The sequence below is a fragment of the Gnatocerus cornutus genome, chromosome 8, assembly GCF_029298725.1.
Source record: "Gnatocerus cornutus isolate USDA-ARS CGAHR chromosome 8, icGnaCorn1.1, whole genome shotgun sequence".
Taxonomy (NCBI): Eukaryota; Metazoa; Arthropoda; class Insecta; order Coleoptera; family Tenebrionidae; genus Gnatocerus; species Gnatocerus cornutus.
The window spans coordinates 16,254,937-16,273,927 of record NC_142240.1 but is presented as its reverse complement, the minus strand read 5'-3'; the positions used below and the strand labels follow the sequence as shown (position 1 = coordinate 16,273,927).

General features: G+C 33.9%; 2 protein-coding genes and 1 long non-coding RNA gene across 3 annotated transcripts; all 3 read left to right on the top strand.

Annotated features, from left to right (window-relative positions):
• Positions 1–5,372: 5,372 nt before the first annotated feature.
• Positions 5,373–12,424, top strand: H2.0 (Homeodomain protein 2.0). The gene is made up of 2 exons (XM_088043451.1): positions 5,373–5,865; positions 11,974–12,424. Exons 1-2 carry the CDS (start codon positions 5,550–5,552, stop codon positions 12,321–12,323), a joined length of 666 nt encoding a protein of 221 aa, XP_087899577.1. The 5' UTR covers positions 5,373–5,549; the 3' UTR covers positions 12,324–12,424.
• A 3,997-nt stretch (positions 12,425–16,421) lies between these two features.
• LOC148170410 (uncharacterized) lies at positions 16,422–16,914 on the top strand. Its single transcript, XM_088043439.1, has 2 exons — positions 16,422–16,517; positions 16,564–16,914. Exons 1-2 carry the CDS (start codon positions 16,485–16,487, stop codon positions 16,903–16,905), a joined length of 375 nt encoding a protein of 124 aa, XP_087899565.1. The 5' UTR covers positions 16,422–16,484; the 3' UTR covers positions 16,906–16,914.
• A 436-nt stretch (positions 16,915–17,350) lies between these two features.
• LOC148170409 (uncharacterized) lies at positions 17,351–17,742 on the top strand. Its single transcript, XR_015770571.1, has 2 exons — positions 17,351–17,550; positions 17,603–17,742. It is a non-coding gene; the product is annotated as an uncharacterized LOC148170409 (long non-coding RNA).
• The last annotated feature ends 1,249 nt before the right edge of the window (positions 17,743–18,991 follow it).

The window sequence follows — 18,991 nt, the reverse complement described above, 5'->3', positions numbered from 1 at the left end:
AACGATAAACAGTTATGAAAGCAGGATTTCGGGTAAAAATGACAATTTTCCAAACCACTGCGGGCTGTTAGAATTCGAGTGAGCAAAACTGAATAGCTGAGAGCCAAGTTTAAAATTCGGTTCTGTGATTGGTTGTTCAGTAGAGCGAGTTACACAGATTTTTTTTGACAGTTGGTTGCAAATTTGAAAGTTTCCATCGTGTGATTCGTTCCTGTTGCAAATGTTGTGTGAATTACAGTTGGTTTAGGTTGCAAATGTCCACTCAAGGTCACAAATTTTAAAATTTTCATCGTGTAATTCGTTCTTGTTGCAAATGTTGCAATGGCAGTGTTGTTTTAGGATACAAATGATCTGTCATTGTAATGCGTCGTAATTAAATTTGTTTGTTACCGTTTTTAAACAGTAATCGCATCTGAGGAATATTTCACTTCACTTGGAATATGATTAAAGCTCGCACTAAATAATTACGCAACTTTGATGCACAGCAATTGTCATGTCAAAATTGACAAATGTCATAATCTGGAAAGACCATGATGCCAACCATGTCATCTTAAAGTTTCGAAAATTAATTCATCAAGATTAAAACCTTAAATAAAAAAATTACTGTCAAAGTGGACACTTGGAACTGAAACCGACTGTAACTTTGATGCACAGCAATTTTCATGTCAAAATTGACAAATGTCACAATCTGGAGAGACCATGATGCCAACCATGTCATCTTAAAGTTTCGACAGTTAATTCATCAAAATTCCAACCTCAAATAAAAAAATTACTGTCAACGTGGGCATTTGCAAACTAAACCGACTGTAAGCATTGGGGGACAAAAAACAATCGTCAAAGTTCTGTCAATGTGTCTAAATTCATTTTTTAGCCAATAATACCAAGCTTATCATCCTAAAATATCCAAAGTTACTTTATAAAAAATTATTGTCAAAGTGGACACAGCTGTAAAAATTGCGAAATATCAATCAAAAACTTTTCAGTTGCTTGTGGAGCCATCGGTTAACCAAAATTGACATGTATCCATTACAGGCATCTAACTTATCCCTTTCAAATTCTGCCGAGTTCTTAAAATTGCTCCGGTAAATTCTCTGCCCTTAAGTTTACTTTTTTGATATAGCAATTAATAAACTTTCTTAAAATAAGAAGGCAAAGTAATATAATTTCGTATTATATTTTCATCAATACCTAAACTTTTACGATGAGAAAATTCTAGTTCAGTTAACCTTCTTCACCTTATAGCGACTCAACTTTCCCAAAATTTTCAGTGTTTTCAGTGTAGCTTTCGGAATTAATTTTCAATTAGCCTGAAGCCAAAGAGAAAAGTTTCAGTCTGTCGTTGACAATTTGCTTTCCCCAGATCAGTTTTCAGCGACTGTAGATACGTTAGATTTTCAGGTCATCAAGACAGCTTTTCACTATTTTATCAACCGGAAGATTTTGGAAGGGCGCCCCCGGGTAGAACATTTGGTGTATTTGAATGATAATGGGCCCCCACATCCCGGCCCGTTTAAAAAGGCATTAAATAAGTTGGCAAAAGCAGGTTGAGACCACGACTAAGAGATGATATATCGTTATTAGCATTTATGCGCCAGACCACACACAAACAACGACCTCTCTTAGAGGGATTAAATCAAAGAAAAATAAACGAAACGTCAGATCTCGCGCGCGTTATCCTGATTTATTCCCTCTAAATCCACGTTCCTGCCATTTGACATTTTTATTTATTCAGTATGTGTACATGTTTTAATTAAATTTCGATTGTCAATTCAGTTGGTACCAACAGGTGTCTGAAGTGATAAATCTCCGAAATTTGTGTCCATGCAAATCAGATATGATTAGCATTTTTATCAAGTTTTAGTGATCGTAAATCGTCGTGGAATTCTTTTCCGAAATTCGTGTAATGAAATCGGTTTTCATCGTCGCGAGGAGTCCTCCAGGACTCGAACGACCCCTGCGATGGGCATAAATAATACCATTAAAGGTGAGGTTTAACAGCGGGCGTTCCCTGGAACCCTGCAGCGAGAATTACTGCCCGAATGAATAACTATATACTTTATTACATACTAATAACATGCTCACATTAGCATGTGACTTTTATGTGTGGTTATTAATCAGGTGTTCACAGTCTCAGCTAAGCCTTTCACTGGACATGAGTGCATTTTCAATCAGCGATTCCGCAGTATGAGCATGGACATTGCCGACGTGTTTTACGCGCAAGTAGCCGAGATACCGTGTAAATACAAAAATTACGACGAAAAATAAATACTACTTTAATAAAATCAGAGTTATGGGAGCTTTGCCCTAATAAACTTTAACATAAACTGGATAATGCGAGAGGACACAAATGTGTGCTGCAGATGAACTTACAAGCACTAAAGTCGATGGCGAAATGGGAGCGCGTTCGACCATTAACACTCTTTTCCAAACCTCCAGTTTTACACAAAACCACAATTAACATATTTTAAACACAGTAAACCAAATTTTAGTATTATTACAGAGATTTCGGTCATAATCCCTTGAAAAAATAAACTATAAAACTCCAAAAATAATTGACGTATTTCATATTGGAAGTGAACAGTTTCGTTTATTTATAAAATATCAGAATGTTATTTTTTGCGTACTGTTTATTGCTTCAATTAGCTTTTCAACGCGAAAAAATAGACAGAATGTGTCGGCACAATAAAAATTCCTGATTTTGCTGAAGCCGGTCCTGGTCGCGATTAAGCATGCACGGTGCGAAATCTCACGCCAAGTGTGAAAAGTGCAACTAATGGAGACAAAATCTAACACAAGTGTGAAGGTAACATTAGTTGCAGAGTTTATCGACTTGGTGCTTCGAAAGCGATTACGCAAATTAGAAGCGATCGCTAAAACAATTTTGTTAATAAATCAGTTGTGAGTAATTGCGTGGTGCAATAAAACGTCTCGTTTATTTGTACAAGAAAATATTATTAAAAACACGTAAACCAATTTCCCGCTGGTACGTCATCGCCGCAAGGAAATTCTTTGATGTTTTTTGAGATTCAACAATTTGGAATATTTGCCCAATGAATCAGAGGGGAATATAGGGCACGCCACTGGTGTTGAATGCGTTTTCCTGACATCTTCCAAACATTGGCTCCTGGAGGAGCGAGAATGGGTTATGTGTTCCCGTCGGCATCGTGACAAAATCACAGTCTCATTGTACTCAACTAAGTATTACATGCGTTGTGTTTACAAGAAGAGGATGCAATTTTACGAGCAGTTAACTGTCATAGGTCGGCCCCTGTTATGGGGGTTACAGACTCTTGTGGGTCTTCGACGAAGAGATGAACTACGATATTGTTAGGTTTTATTACCGATTATCGTCGTTTTTCGGTTTTAATGACATGATAAAGTAGCGGTTACGCTCTAAACATGTCCAATTTTTGCCCATCAAACTGTTTTACGGTTTGTTTGAGAAAGCAATATAGCAAGGCGGTATTGGCGCGGACACAATCTAAATATTTTGCAACGAAATAAATCCAGTCATTCTCAAGATTTTTATTAATTATAAATAAACTAAAGGATGGAAGTGAACAACGTGGGTTTACACCAACCATGGGGCTGGGCGACTAATGCATGATGTGGGAAGATTTTGACACGACTAACGATCAAATAAAAAAGCCAACGCAAAGTGTTTTCAATGAAGAAGTGGAAATAAGATAGGCTTCAACGATCAAAAGTCATGTCGCAGCTGTATTCGGAAAATGGTTGTCAGTTTTGACATTTTAATTTTGTTGCGTCAAAATACCCTGTAATCACTGAATTAAGCAGGCCATGAGAAGTTGGAACAGAGTCGTTTACTGACGTTGACAACAGTTTTGACAACCGTTTTAGGTTTCTATGACAATTGAAGAGTTATTTTTCAAAACTCAATAAATCCAATTTTGACTGATATTGGGTTTGATGTAAATTTGAGATTATTTTGGGTAAATCTAACAATGTATATTTTTTATTCAGTGAAAAATCTCTTGCTAAAACATTATGTTACCCTCTTATGCCAAAATAGTTGAAGTAAATTTGAAGAAAATTAAACAAATTATCGTTTTTTCTAAAACTTTGTAAAAATTTATAAAATGGATTTATTGAGTTGTGAAAAATAACTCCTCAATTATAAAATGACATTTTTCAAGTTTTTTTTCAGTGTCACCAACTTACGGAACCAAATCACTCTCAAGTGCAGCTCATTGCCATCAGTCCACTCTCTAGTGTAAATTTTCGAAAATTTTTGAGTGTAAATCATGCAGGCTTTCAATTTTTTAGGGAGAAAATTAGGGGAAAATTGAATGTAGCAATTTTTGAGGTTAACACGTTGTCAAAGTTAAGTGTATTAATCAATAAATAATTAAAAAATTCTTTCAAAAGAATGATTTTAATAGAGATTTTGACAGTGTTGTGAAAGACGATTGTGTCAAGGTCAAACGCTTTTGCTGCCAATTGTTACCGACTAAAATCACTAAGAGCTGCTGCCAACTTAACTTTTTAATGAATGGACCGATACTAATGAGCTTAATACTAATGAGCTGGTATAGAATTGTTGTATCATTTGAAAATTACACCGTTTCGTTAGCAAATTTTCTTTCCCACTTGTTTACAAAGTAACAGAATAAGTAAAAATTATTATTCATATATTTACGCAAAGAAATACAAATAAATGTTCATAATTCGAAGAAGTAATCAATCTTGTACAATAGATGGCTCTACAGACAACTGTCAAGTTTTCTACTAATTGCAAAATATCATATAAAAAACCTAAAGTTGTAATAAAAACTAATTTGTACTAAAAATAACAAAAATAAATATATTTGATGACAATTTGACAAATTTGGCAGTTTTTGTTTGACATTCGGCAAGAATGTGTAACTTACCATACTGAACAACCAATCACAAAGCTGCATTTAAAATTTTTAAAATTTTGCGCCTAGAAAAATCTCCTACTTTGGATTATTTGGTTCAGTAAGTATTTATCTACATTTTCAATTAAAAATTTATAGAAATTTATAAAAACAAATTGCAGCAATGTTGTTTTAGAATCATGGTCAGAAACCTCTTTGTAATTACTTCAATTCAAGAGAAGCGAAATAAATTCTAATTAATTTTATTAGCTATTTATGTTCGTGGAGAGAATTTAATTTTCAGTTACCAGCTACCGGTTTGTAATTAAGAATAACCAGTTAATTACCTCCAGAAGACGTAAAATTAAAACTTTCAGTTCAAATGTAGTCTTTTTAGTGACCATTTGAAGTTAGAGGAATGATAGCTTTTGCTCCCCCCTGCGAATTTCGCTCGCCGCCGCCACTGTTCCCATCATCTCCAGCAGCTGCGAGACACCGCCTAAGAACATTAACAAAATCAGAAACCAATGAGATAAACTGTGGCCATCGCTCCTCCCAGCATCTTAGCACCGCAAGTCGACGCGTGGACCAACCTATTACCGCACCATTAGTCGCCAATTAGTGCCTATTAACTAAACACGACTATGCTGTACAAGTCGTCAATCAGTTCACGTTAATTAACACCTGAAGATGGATATGTCACGGACGAAATCTGATAAAGACTCACTCAAATTTGGTATTGATAGACTGTTAGCTGATGAGCCCTTCAAAAATAACAAAAGTGTTAGTGTGGCCAAACCTTTAGCAACTGTGGCGGTGCCTTGTTCGGATTGTGTTACTTCTTTGTTCAGGTGTTGTCGCTTGAGTTCCGAAGAGATTGGAAAAGGAGTTTCCATTGGACACGACAATGTGGGGGAGTTTTTGGGATACCATCATGGGTTCGCGGCGGCGGCAGCGGCGGGGGTTTACACCGTGCAGCCCATTAGGCCCTTCGCCACCAGGCCAGGTAAACATTCAATTCAATGTTCTAATTAATTAAGCTGAATTAAGCAATAATTCAAGTGCTGCACCCTTGAAAATTATACTATCCCCTAAATGCGGTCTTCAGTTTTTTATTTAATTAAGACTATTAGTTAATTATAATTTTTGTTAATTAAGACGTTTTAAAATGAAGATGTTTGCTCTTTTTTCCAAAAGCAAATTACTGTCAATTTTGATTAAGAAGAGCTGCCTGTAAAATCCTTCAATTAAATATTGTAATTTGTAATTAGTACTTAATTAAAATGTATATCCAAGCCGTTCAAATAAAACTTAATTTATTTGAATTAATATAACATAAAGATTGATTTTTGTTTTTCTTTGAAACCTGTCTCTAATAAAATTAATTCTTAAAAAAATAATTATTTGATTGGTAAGATGACAGAATATTACTTAACAGTTGCTTTTAATTATTAATTACCAATCAAATTACAGGCAAATTTGAAAAAATCAAGAAATTAATAATTATTATACTTAATTTTATTACTAATTTCAAGCACAACTTCTAATTACATAATTACTAATTAATTAATTACACAAGAAAATATGTAAAATAAAATCGTAGCTACATGCAAAAGCGATAAAAATTTCAGATGCTTTGAAATAAACGAAAAAAATTGATGGCTTTTCCCTAATTAAATTTATTATAGTTTTTATTCTCAGTTTCGTGTTATAAATTAGGAGCGGAAATTAATTTTTCGACCTTGTCAAATATCCAAAGTTAAACAAATAAGTAGCGAGGGAAGTCCAGTAAGTGAACAACTGTAACTCCTTTATAATCCTTTATGAGTGCAACGTTAATTACTTAATTAGTAATTCTACACAGAATTAGGTAAAAAATAACTCTCTAGCTTACAAAAATTTTTAACTTTTAAAATTCGGTGTGGACGTAAAATAATAATTCCTCAACAAAATATGATAAAAAAACTTACAAATATTTTTATTATAAGAAATAAAATAAATCAAGCCCCGTTTACAAAGAAAGGCACCACTTAACACATGTTATCTACTTTTAACAACTCTTCCATTATCAGAAAAGTACAACCAATAAAAGTTTACAGCCGCTTATCGTCTCAATAAAATAATTTTTACGTTATGTCTTAACGACTATTTCTAAATGAAATCATTACAATATGAAAACAAATTTAAACATTATTTAAACCATTAATTTTAATTAAGCTCGTTTAAACATGTTGCTTAACGATCACGTGTCATCTTTATTATTACATTACGAATGTAAAAATCGCGAGAACGAAAAAAATGAACATAAATTGAGCTATAAATTCTGTTCTTTATTATATTCACACTTCCATAAAACAAATTGAGTGTTTACTAAATTCCATAAAAAATTTACGTCGGAGATGGAGTTAGCACTTTATTTTGAAAGAATTTCGAATTTCTGAAATTGTCATCGATCGGATGCAATTTTAGATTTATTTATAATTTAGAAAACGAACGATTTCACGGAAACGTCGCGATTAGTATGTTTAATTATGACATTTTATTTATGTGACATTCGTAATTAAATAAAACGATACAGGTAATTAAAGTAATAAACGTGCGCTTACAGTGTAATAAATCGTAATGGATTGACTTCCGGAACTCGTGTCTCTTTTGCGAATTTTATTGGCATTTCTGGTGTGGTGTTATCACAGAGGTTATCCTGAATTTCGAGGAAAGCTGGTTCAAAAAACTCATCGCTGTTAGAATGGACGAAATATTTTTGAGAAAGAAGGAAATGCGAAATGACGCAAACTGAATTAACATCTGATCAAATAAACATCGTCTTCATGTTTTTTATGTTTCCGCAAGAGTGTGTGCCAAAAACCAAAGAAAGCAACAATAAATTAAGAAGTGATATTCCATTACCACGTTGAAAGTACCCCGCTGGTACCACGTGGGCTCCAGTACCAATAAAATTGGTAATTATTGACGCTTATTTAAATAAGGCTTTCCGATCAGTTTTCCCAGTTATTTTTATGAAATATGATGATTAGAAGGTTCTCCAAGGTTGTTTCCCACCGGTTCCAAATTTATTTGTTTGTACAGTTACTTGGAGGATTTATCTATGCAATAAATTGCAAAACGACCACGTCCCAATGATATTCCCAATAGTTTACACACATCCAACTTCTGGTAATCATAATCTCAGCAGGAATCGTCGATCAAGTTTATATGAAAAAGCCATTAGAAGGTTCCCTCCTGCAGTTTCCTGCTAATAATTTAGTCACTTAACTTGTTTGGGACCATTTGTCACGATTATAAAGACTGGTTTTCAAATTGGTCGTTACCCATCATTGATATTATAATTTAATTCATTAAAATCGTGTTTGCTTTATGGGGCTTTATGGGCGGTTTGCCAAATTTCACCATAAAAAATTAAGACAGAACAGCCATGGAGAGAACATGCGGACAACATTCAAAATTAGAAAATATCGGACAGATTTTCGCGGGCAAAGTATTTTAATCTCATGTAACTTTAAAGTTTTTAGCTTCCAGAGGTTCAAAATTTTAGATTTGAGCCGCTTAGGTCTGTCTAGACTTTATCTAATCTCATTTTTCCAGCAAAGAGTTTTTTGTAGACGCCAGATTTGAAATAAAAAAATAAAAATCTAACCACTTGGCATCTTCAAAATTTAGGAAAAAGGAAAGCAAGCAGTTTTTTGAACTCGTGAGAACTTCAGAACTTGAGCTTAGTAGGAAAGTTGAGAACCTAATAGCGTGAGGAATATCTCAGAATCTAAATAGACATGAAACCCTCTAAAACTAATTAAAATAATAATGATAATGACAGGATTCACTGCTTTTAGATTCAATTTCAGTCATGAAGTTTCTACTGAAAGAATTTATTAAACTAAACCTCGTTTTTCCTGCAAAAAATTGCAATTCCTGCGGATATCAAACAAGAACTGTCGTATTTGCTAAATTGTCACCACATTGTACGGGCATCAATAATAAATAGGTAAAATTAAATAAATGAGCTTTAATAACGCAAGTTTACTCCAAAAATAAGCGAGATATCTATATCAGAAGTTTGGCATAGTTTTAGTCATGAATTTTCGCTAAAAACTGCAACTTTCGACTTTTGGAAAATCTAAGAACAATTTTGTATGTAAAAAATCACAAGAAAAAGGATGGCGGAAACCGCATCTCAATATCTGTAATAGTTTCCGAGATATCGGGCACGAATTGTTTCGAACCTTCAAAAATTTGGCCCTTTGGCGACAACCCAAAAATTCAAACGGCCATAACTCAGTTATTTGTTGACGAAAATTAAAAATTCTTGCGGCTTTGGATTCAGCGTAACATTCTGCGAAAAATGAGCCGAAATTTGTTGAGTTTGCTTAATAAATAAACGAGGCATTGACCAAAAACTGTTTTGACGAGGTCATTTAGGAGTAATTTTCAATCACTGTTTTTAAGGTGAAAACGATGTTTAATACCTTTGTGTTTGCACCAATCGAAAAAGGAGCTCAAAATCTATCAACTGGCCAAATTTAAGATCGATCAGACAAATAGTTTACGAGTTATGGCCAAAAATAAAAAAATTGAAAATTTTTCATCGTTTGAGTCGGAATTTTTTTTCGACTATCGATTTTTGGGCTTTTGAAAACTTTTTCTAACGTAAAATGAGCCGAGGAAAACGATGGCGCAAACCGCATCTCAATATCTGCAATAGTTTTCGAGATATTTGACGTTAAAAATTCGGAAAAATTAGGAAAAATGAAAATCAACTATCCGAAACTTTGATCGGCCATAACTCAGTTACTTGTTGCCGGATCTGAATTTCAATCCCAGATTTGGAATCTGCGGAAAATTCTGCGTTACACCGATGTATAATAACTCAAGTTTACTCCAAAAAATAAGCGAGACGTCGATATCCAAAGTTTGGCATAGTTTTAGTCATAAATTTTTGCAAAAATTTGTAAATTTCGACTTTTAAAAAATCTAACAACCATTTCTAATGCAAAAAATCGCGAGAAAAACGATGGCGCAAACCGCATCTCAATATCTGTAATAGTTTCCGAAATATTGGGCACGAATTGTTTCAAACCTTCAAAAATTTGGCCCTCTGGCGACAACCCAAAAATTCAAACGGCCATAACTCAGTTATTTGTTGACGAAAATGAAAAATTCTGGCGGCTTTGGATTTAGCGTGACATTCTGCGTAAAACAAGCCGAAATTTGTTGAGTTTGCTTAATAAATAAACGAGGCATTGGCCAAAAACTGTTTTGAAGAGGTAATTTTGGAGTGATTTTTAATCACTGTTTTCAAGGTGAAAACGACGTTTAATACCTTTGTGTTTTACATAAATCGAAAGAGGAACTTAAAATCTATCAACTGGCCGAATTTGAGATCGATCGGACAAATAGTTTACGAGTTATGGCCAAAATTAAAAAAATAGAAAAATTTTCATCGATTGAGTCGGAATTTTTTTTCGCGAAAAATCGACTATCGAATTTTGAGCTTTTGAAAACTTTTTCTAACGTAAAATGAGCCGAGGAAAACGATGGCGCAAACCGCATCTCAATATCTCTAATAGTTTTCGAGATATTTAACTTTCAAAATTGGGAAAAATGAGAAAAAATGAAAATCAACTATTCGAAACTTTGATCGGCCATAACTCAGTTATTTGTTGTCGGATCTGAATTTCAATCTCAGATTTGGAATCTGCGGAAAATTCTGCGTACAAAGATGTATAATAACTCAAGTTTACTCCAAAAAATAAGTTTTAGTCAGGAACAAATTTTCAAATTTTCGACTTTCGAAAAATTCTAAAATGAATTCTAAGCTAAAAAACATGTTACAACTAAAATAAAAATTCCCTTAGATGCGATTGCTGTTCAAAAACGGAAACAAATACTTTAATTCCAACACATTACATTGACAGAACTTACACAATCTTTTTTTGTACCCAAAAACCTAATTCACCGCCAATAATTTCCATTATTTTTTCCTGGTACAAAATTATAGGACCAATTGGTAATTACCCCCAGACGAGAAATGAAAAAGTAGACTGTTGAATCACATCTCGCTTCACACTCTCAAACAGAAATGTTAAATGCTTCGATGACGTTAACGATGGTATAATTCTTGCCTATAAGAAATGTGTCATCGCGTAGATTTCGCTAATTTACAACCTGCCGATCCCACAATAGTATTCTAAACGGCGTTTCATTCTTTTATGAGCAGTCACATTCGTAATTAATCGAATTTTATTATTTACGATGATCTTTGGTGGTGTCATAATGCCATAAAATGTCTTTATGCGGGCTGTATAATTTTCTCGTCCACACACGTTAGATAAAAAAAAATACGTTGCCGTCATAAAAATCAAATCAGTGTGGTGGAACGGCAATAAAATTGAAAACAGACTATAATGGTTTGTAAATATACATCCTTAAAACCGTTGATGAGTACCAAATTTTGTGCTCCAACATAAACAATGTTCGGTGTATAGTATTATCATAAACACTTTCAGATGCTTCAGTTTACAGTTGTTAGGTTTAAGTATTCCTAGTTTGTATATACAGGGCCCCTTAAGTGTTTAGATGATGCTAATAGACACGCATCTATATCCAGAGAACATTTGCTTTGATTTGTTGTGCCTGGAAATAAACCAGTTAACTTTAACGATTATATCGTGGTGTTTCCAATAAAACAAAACTTAAATAAATATACTTACCAGGTTATATGGTATTTAGATTAAAACCGACCATTTATCACCCGTGGTGTTTATTTGGCGTCCGAATTCGATTTTATTCCTCTGGTTACGACATTTTATTGCGTAAATACGGACCGAAATACCACAATTTTGCAATGAAACAATGAAGGAGTTGTACGGGACTACAGGATGCCATCTCACAAACAACCTTCTAGCAATAAACACCACGACACAGTCTGGGAAGCATCACGCGCGACCTATAAGAATATACAAACGATGCGCTTCCTAATTTTTATCGCTTGTTTATTAGATTTACAGCTTCCAAGAAAAATCTATCGATGAAAACATAATTAGCCTTCACATCCTTCATTCACTGTTATATTACGCTTATCATTTTATTACTCTTTTAGCTGTGCGTCTTCCGGTACCACCTCCGCCGCCATCCACCTCACCGAATCTCACTCTGGCGCAGAACAATAATAAGAGGAAGAGGTCGTGGTCAAGAGCTGTCTTCAGTAATCTCCAAAGAAAGGGATTGGAGAGAAGGTTTCAGTTGCAGAAGTACATTACGAAGCCTGATCGGAGACAATTGGCGGCTACTTTAGGTTTGACCGACGCGCAAGTTAAAGTGTGGTTTCAAAACAGGAGGATGAAGTGGAGGCACTCCAAGGAAGGAGGAAAAGGAGGAGAGAATAACGCGGATTCTACGCAGGATCAGGATGTGCACATAGATGTGGATACCATCACTGATAATGACTGATTGTTAAGAATTTTGTACATAAATAGAATAGTTTATTGCTGGGATGTTTTATTCAAATGGTCCGCGTTTTGTTGGCTGCATAACATTAGTACCTGGCAGTATCACGAAGTGCTTTTAATTCAGTTATCTTACGGAAATTTCAAAAACAGATTTGAATTCTACTTGAAAATTTGCGCAAAATAAGTATAAATGGCTTTAGATTCACCTTACAAATAAACGAGATAATTTTCGGTGTGAATTAAAAGGCATTTTTAATTTTTGTTTCTGTAAGTGTTAGAAGCAAACGTCCAAAATAATCCAAATTTAAACAATTTGGCACTGTAAAATCAATATTCCTCTGCCACGATTATTGCTAAACTGACGGGAACTCCGATAAAGACATTTTTTGCCACTTGTTCATTAGCGTTTTTATTTCTAACTTTTCGATGGATTGAACTGACATTGACATTGGAATTGGAGCCTCAGTAATTTAGTGACACACGGAAAAAATCGCGAGAAAAACTATGGCGAAAACTGTTTCTTTCGATCTGTCGTAGTTTTAGAGATATTTAACACAGATTGTTTCAAACCTTTAAAAATTTGCAATTCCTGCGGGATGTCAAATAAGAACTGTCATATTTCTCAAACTATCACCAAACTGTACTTAGAAGCATCAATAATCAATAAAAATAAATAAATGAGCTACAATACTCCAAAAAATAAACGAGATGTCGATATCAGAAGTTTGGCATAGTTGTAGTCATGAATTTTAGCGAAAATGTGCAAATTTCGACTGTAGAAAAATCAAAGAACTATTTCTTATGTAAAAAATAACGAGAAAAACGATGGCGCAAACCGCATCTGAACATCTGAAATAGTTTCCGAGATATCGAGCACGAATTGTTTCGAACCTTCAAAAATTTGGCCCTCTGGCGAAAACCCAAAAATTCAAACAGCCATAACTCGGTTATTTGTTGACGAAAATTAAAAAATCACATGTTTTTGGATTCAGCGTGACATTCTGCGTAAAATGAGACCCAAATTTGTTGAGTTTGCTTAATAAATAAACGAGGTATTGGCCAAAAACTGTTTTGAAAACATCATTTTAGGGTGATTTTCAACCAATGTTTCCAAAATAAAAACGACGTTTAATAGCATTGAATTACACATCAGTCGAAAGAGGAGTTCAAAATCTATCTACTGGCCAAATTTGAGATCTATCGGACAAATCGTTTACGAGTTATGGCCAAAAATAAAAAAAATGAAAAATTTTCATCGTTTGAGTCGTAATTTTTTTTCGCGAAAAATCGACTATCGAATTTTGGGCTTTTGAGAACATTTTCTAACGTAAAATGAGCCGAGAAAAAGAATGGCGCAAACCGCATCTCAATATCTCAAATAGTTTCCGAGATATTTAACTTTAAAAATTACGAAAAATGAAAAAAATTGAAAATCAACTTTCGGAAAGTTTGATCGGCCATAACTCAGTTATCTGTTGTCGAATCTGAATTTAAATCCTAGATTTGAAATCTGCGTAAAATTCTGCGTACACTGATGTATAATAACTTCAGTTTACTCTAAAAAATTAACGAGATATCGATGTCAGAAATTTGGCCATAGTTTTAGTCATCAATTTTTACGAAAATTTGCAAATTTCGACTGTAGAAAAGTCAAAGAACTATTTCTTATGTAAAAAATGGCGAGAAAAACGATGGCGCAAACTTCAAATCAATTTCTGAAATAGTTCCCGAGATATCGAGCATGATTTGTTTTGAACCTTGGAAAATTTGGCCCTCTGGCGAAAACCCAAAATTTCAAACGGCCATAACTTGGTTATTTGTTGACAAAAATTTAAAAATTATCATGTTTTTGAATTCAGCGTAAAATTCTGCGTAAAATGAGACCCAAATTTGTTGAGTTTGCTTAATAAATAAACGAGGCATTAACCAAAAACTGTTTTGAAAACGTCATTTTAGGGTGATTTTCAATCAATGTTTTCAAGGTGAAAACGACGTTTAATAGCTTTGAATTATACATCAGTCAAAAGAGGAGCTCAAAATCTATCTACTGGCTAAACTTGAGATCGATCGGACAAATAGTTTACAAGATATGGCCAAAAATAAAAAAAATAAAAAATTTTCATCGTTTGAGTCGGATTTTTTTTTCGTGAAAAATCGACTATCGAATTTTGGGCTTTTGAGAACATTTTCCAACGAAAAATGAGCCGAGAAAAACAATGGCGCAAACCGCATCTCAATATCTCAAATAGTTTCCGAGATATTTAACTTTAAAAATTACGAAAAATGAAAAAAATTGAAAATCAACTTTCCGAAACTTTGATCGGCCATAACTCAGTTATTTGTTGTCGGATCTGAATTTAAATCCCAGATTTGGAATCTGCGGAAAATTCTACGTACATTGATGTTATAATAACTTAAGTTTACTCTAAAAAATAAGCGAGATATCGTTAACAGAAATTTGGCATGGTTTTAGTTATGAATTTTTGCGAAAATTTGCAAATTTCGACTGTAGACAAATCAAAGAACTATTTCTTATGTAAAAAATCGCGAGAAAAACGATGGCGCAAACCACATCTCAATATCTGAAATAGTTCCCGAGATATCGAGCATGATTTGTTTTGAACCTTGGAAAATTTGGCCCTCTGGCGAAAACCCAAAATTTCAAACGGCCATAACTCGGTTATTTGTTGACAAAAATTAAAAAATTATCATGTTTTTGAATTCAGCGTAAAATTCTGCGTAAAATGAGACCCAAATTTGTTGAGTTTGCGTAATAAATAAACGAGGTATTGGCCAAAAACTGTTTTGGAAACATCATTTTAGGGTGATTTTCAATCAATGTTTCCAAAATGAAAACGACGTTTAATAGTATTGAATTATACATGAATCGAAAGAGGAGCTCAAAACCTATCTACTGGCCAAATTTGAGATCTGTCGGAGAAATAGTTTACTAGTTATGGCCAAAAATAAAAAACATGAAAAATTTTCATCGATTGAGTCGGATTTTTTTTTCGCGAAAAATCGACTATCGAATTTTGGGCTTTTGAGAACATTTTCTAACGTAGAATGAGCCGAGAAAAAGAATGGCGCAAACCGCATCTCAATATCTCAAATAGATTCCGAGATATTTAAGTTTAAAAATTACGAAAAATGAGAAAAAATGAAAATCAACTTTCCGAAACTTTGATCGGCCATACCTGAGTTATTTGTTGTCGGATCTGAATTTAAATCCCAGATTTGGAGTCTGCGAAAAATTCTGCGTACACTGATGTATAATAACTCAAGTTTACTCCAAAAGATAAGGGAGATATCGACCGCCGCAAAAATTTGACATACTAAATATTAGTCATGAAGTTTCATTCGACTAAATCAAATTTTCCACTTTCGAAAAATCTAAGAACAAATTTTTAGCTAACCTGACCAAATCCCAATCCGACATTTATGTGTACGTCAAAAATTTTAAGAGTTAGATGCAAAATTTAACATTTTTAAGCCCTTTGAGTTTCTTAAAAAGGTTTATTTTTAAGGGCTCGTTTGATTCAAAATTCTCGAAGTGTTTCTGCCTTCAAAAAAAGGGAATTGAATTATAAAAATCAAAAGAAAGAAATTTTTGCTTCGTCATAAAGCATGCCGTACTTAGTTGAACATTACACATTTGTAAACTTGGCTGCCTATCTTAACCATCCACAAACTTCAAAAAGAAACCAAGAACTAAATGATAATAATTTAATCAAATGCGGATTTTCCTTATCTGTCAGATCAATATCCACAATATTACATCACAAAATTAATTAAGGATTTTACTTGTTTTTTAAAATACCTTTTAAAATGGGCAAAATCCTTAAATTTGAAACGTTTTTAAAAGTGAATTTGTTTGGCCGAAATCGAGTGCACCTTGAGAAAAACAGGATAAATTCTGAAGGGTATCATGCAATACCGGAAATAAATAAAATAAACTGCAAAATTTCACTCTTCGGGTTAAATTGGAAAACCACAAAATTGTTGATTTGAAATGATTGATCTATCTTTCTAAAAAGTGATATCGATATTACAGAAAAGTTATTCATATGTGTATACATAGCTAATTTGCCCACAAGAGATAAGAAATTTATTGCCACTTTTCCACACCAGTCCTGAAAAACCAGCCACATGTGCTGTGAAAATGTCAGAAATCGTAGCAGCAATCGCAACGCAAGTAAGAAAAATCCCAAAACCAACTCAACAATTCAAATTGTGTTTAGATTGTTTTAGAATTTCTCCACGTCTTTTCCTTCGCCAAAACCCACGTAACAGAGTCGATCATCTTTGGCAGCGTCACCGCGATTTTCCTCTTGTTCTTCTTGATCTTATTCGCCTTCTTGAGCTTTCAAAGATGCCACTGTAAGCCAAAGTTTTCAACGTACTTAAATGAAAATGACACTTATTGCAAATACGAGGGTGTGGACTCTGTCGTGCGAAGCAAGGAACGATTCTCGAATAACAGTTTTGACACTGAGGCCGAATTTAGTTGCTTCGACCACATTGATAATAAATACCCGCCTGTGTCAGAAGTAGCTACAATGAAGTTGTTACGATCTCCCTAGATGTAGATTTATTGTAATCAGTAAAATTCCGCCATTAAATTTCTTGTAAATATTTGTTCAGTGTCGAGCGTCCCATTCGCACAAGTCAAGTAAAATTCGTTTCCGCTGTTATCATCGTGATTCATGAAATTGCAATGATAACAGTAGAAAAGTGCACGACGTGACAGTAAGTGAATGTGTTTTGCCAACCATGGACGTAGTGGCAGAAGAGTTTAAGTCTCACCCCAGCATTATCATCATCATCATCGCGTTCATGGCAACTGTCGCCTCTGCTATTTACGTGTGTGTTAATAAAAATGCGCCCAAAGATAAAAGTCATCGAGATTACGAGATAGATGAGGATGGACAAAGAGTGTCGATAATGAGTGATTACAGTACCAATGGGGAGTACACGTTTTATCGCGGCACTCCTAACAGTAGTAGTGCTACTTTTCTGTAAATACAAATGTGGCTTGTTCTTTTGGTTTTCTTCGTTTCTTTCCTAGTCTCTTTCACCCTATCACTTTATGTAATGCTTATCATCCTCCATTATGTCATTAAAAGGAAAATAAACAGGAAATCCCCTGATAACAAGAAAAACGAAGTATTCCAGGCCAAAGTGAGGGACTTAATTAGTTACAACGATGACTCAGAAGAAGAAGAAAGGTGAGTGTGTTCGCGAATTCCCGGGAATTTCTTTTCACGGTACGATTTCCAGGATGGTTCCGTTCACCGCTTCTCAGAATTCGCTATGACACGATTATGCATAATCGTTCGAATTGGTGTTGTGCCAGAAGTCGATGGAAGGAAAACTACTATTATTGAGGAGGAAGCGTTCAATGGCATTGCTAATGAAGACAGTCGGACAGAGATCACTGGGTGCTTCAGGAAAGCCAGAAGAATCAAAGAAAATATAAAAAAACAACACGACATTTGTACAAAATTGCGAATATTCACTGTGTTAAATAAGTTTAAATAGAATTCTTTATTTTTTTTGTTAAAATAGAAGTCCTGAGACGACGTCAAATTGCCGATAAAAATTTAAAAACGGGTAATTTGAGGTGGTTGAGGGAACTTTCTAAAGGTTGTTTCCTGCTATTAGAATTGTCGAACAAAAATAAAGTGTTGGAAGGAACGAAGGAAAGTAAAATTCTCTCCTCGTTCAGATCCATGAAAACAGTAGGAGAACAAATATATTTAAAAGGAGAAACGAAAACAATTCAGGAATGTCGATACAAGAATCGAAAGAGAGAAACCTGAAAAGTTGGTTGAAAGAACTTGAGGAATCCAAAGAACCACCTGTGATTTAAAGATCTATCTAATATAATAATCTCAATAATGTCAAACTGAAAAATTATTTATCTGCGATCTTCTAGAAAGTTTTGCTCGTTCAATTTTCGTTCAAAAATCGTAATTTTGGTAATTTCCGTGCTACTGCTATAAAATTTGGAGAAGTTACTATTTTTTATGATTTATAAGCACATTTTTTGTCTTTTCCGATCAATAAACAAACAAAGAAAAGTTGTTCAGCTAATCTAGAGCTGGTTTTCTTCTGTTTAGGGTGTTTTTTGTGATCTCCATCCAATGAATTGATTCTTTGATATTTCTTAATTGGTTTAAAATTCATCGAATCAATCTCAGTTTTAGAAATCAATGTAGCCAATGAATGAAGAGTTACGATCGGGTTGGTTGTTCAGGTGCGTTTTTTGCTGTAAAAAATTCTGCGATAAAGACAATGCCAGCCAATAGAAATAATTGTTTTTTGCGTTTTAGCCCGATTTCTCCATTTTGTTATGAGAAAAGAGTGGATATTTAATAACAATTTCTAAAATTTGTCCTTTTTGCTCTAGAGATTTATGATTCAGCTTGATTAACAAAGTAGTAACCATGCCAAATTTCGATAGTGTGGCATCCAAACTACGAGATTTACATTTTTTTTATTTTTAAAATATCTCTGATATCCTTATATTTGTAATTTTAGTGCTACGACTAAAAAAAATTGGCGAAGTTACTATTTTAGAGGCATTAATTAACTCTGCCAATTTGCAAAATTCTAGAGTAAAAGACACAAATTCCAGAAATTTTCATTTTAAAAAAGAAGCAAAAA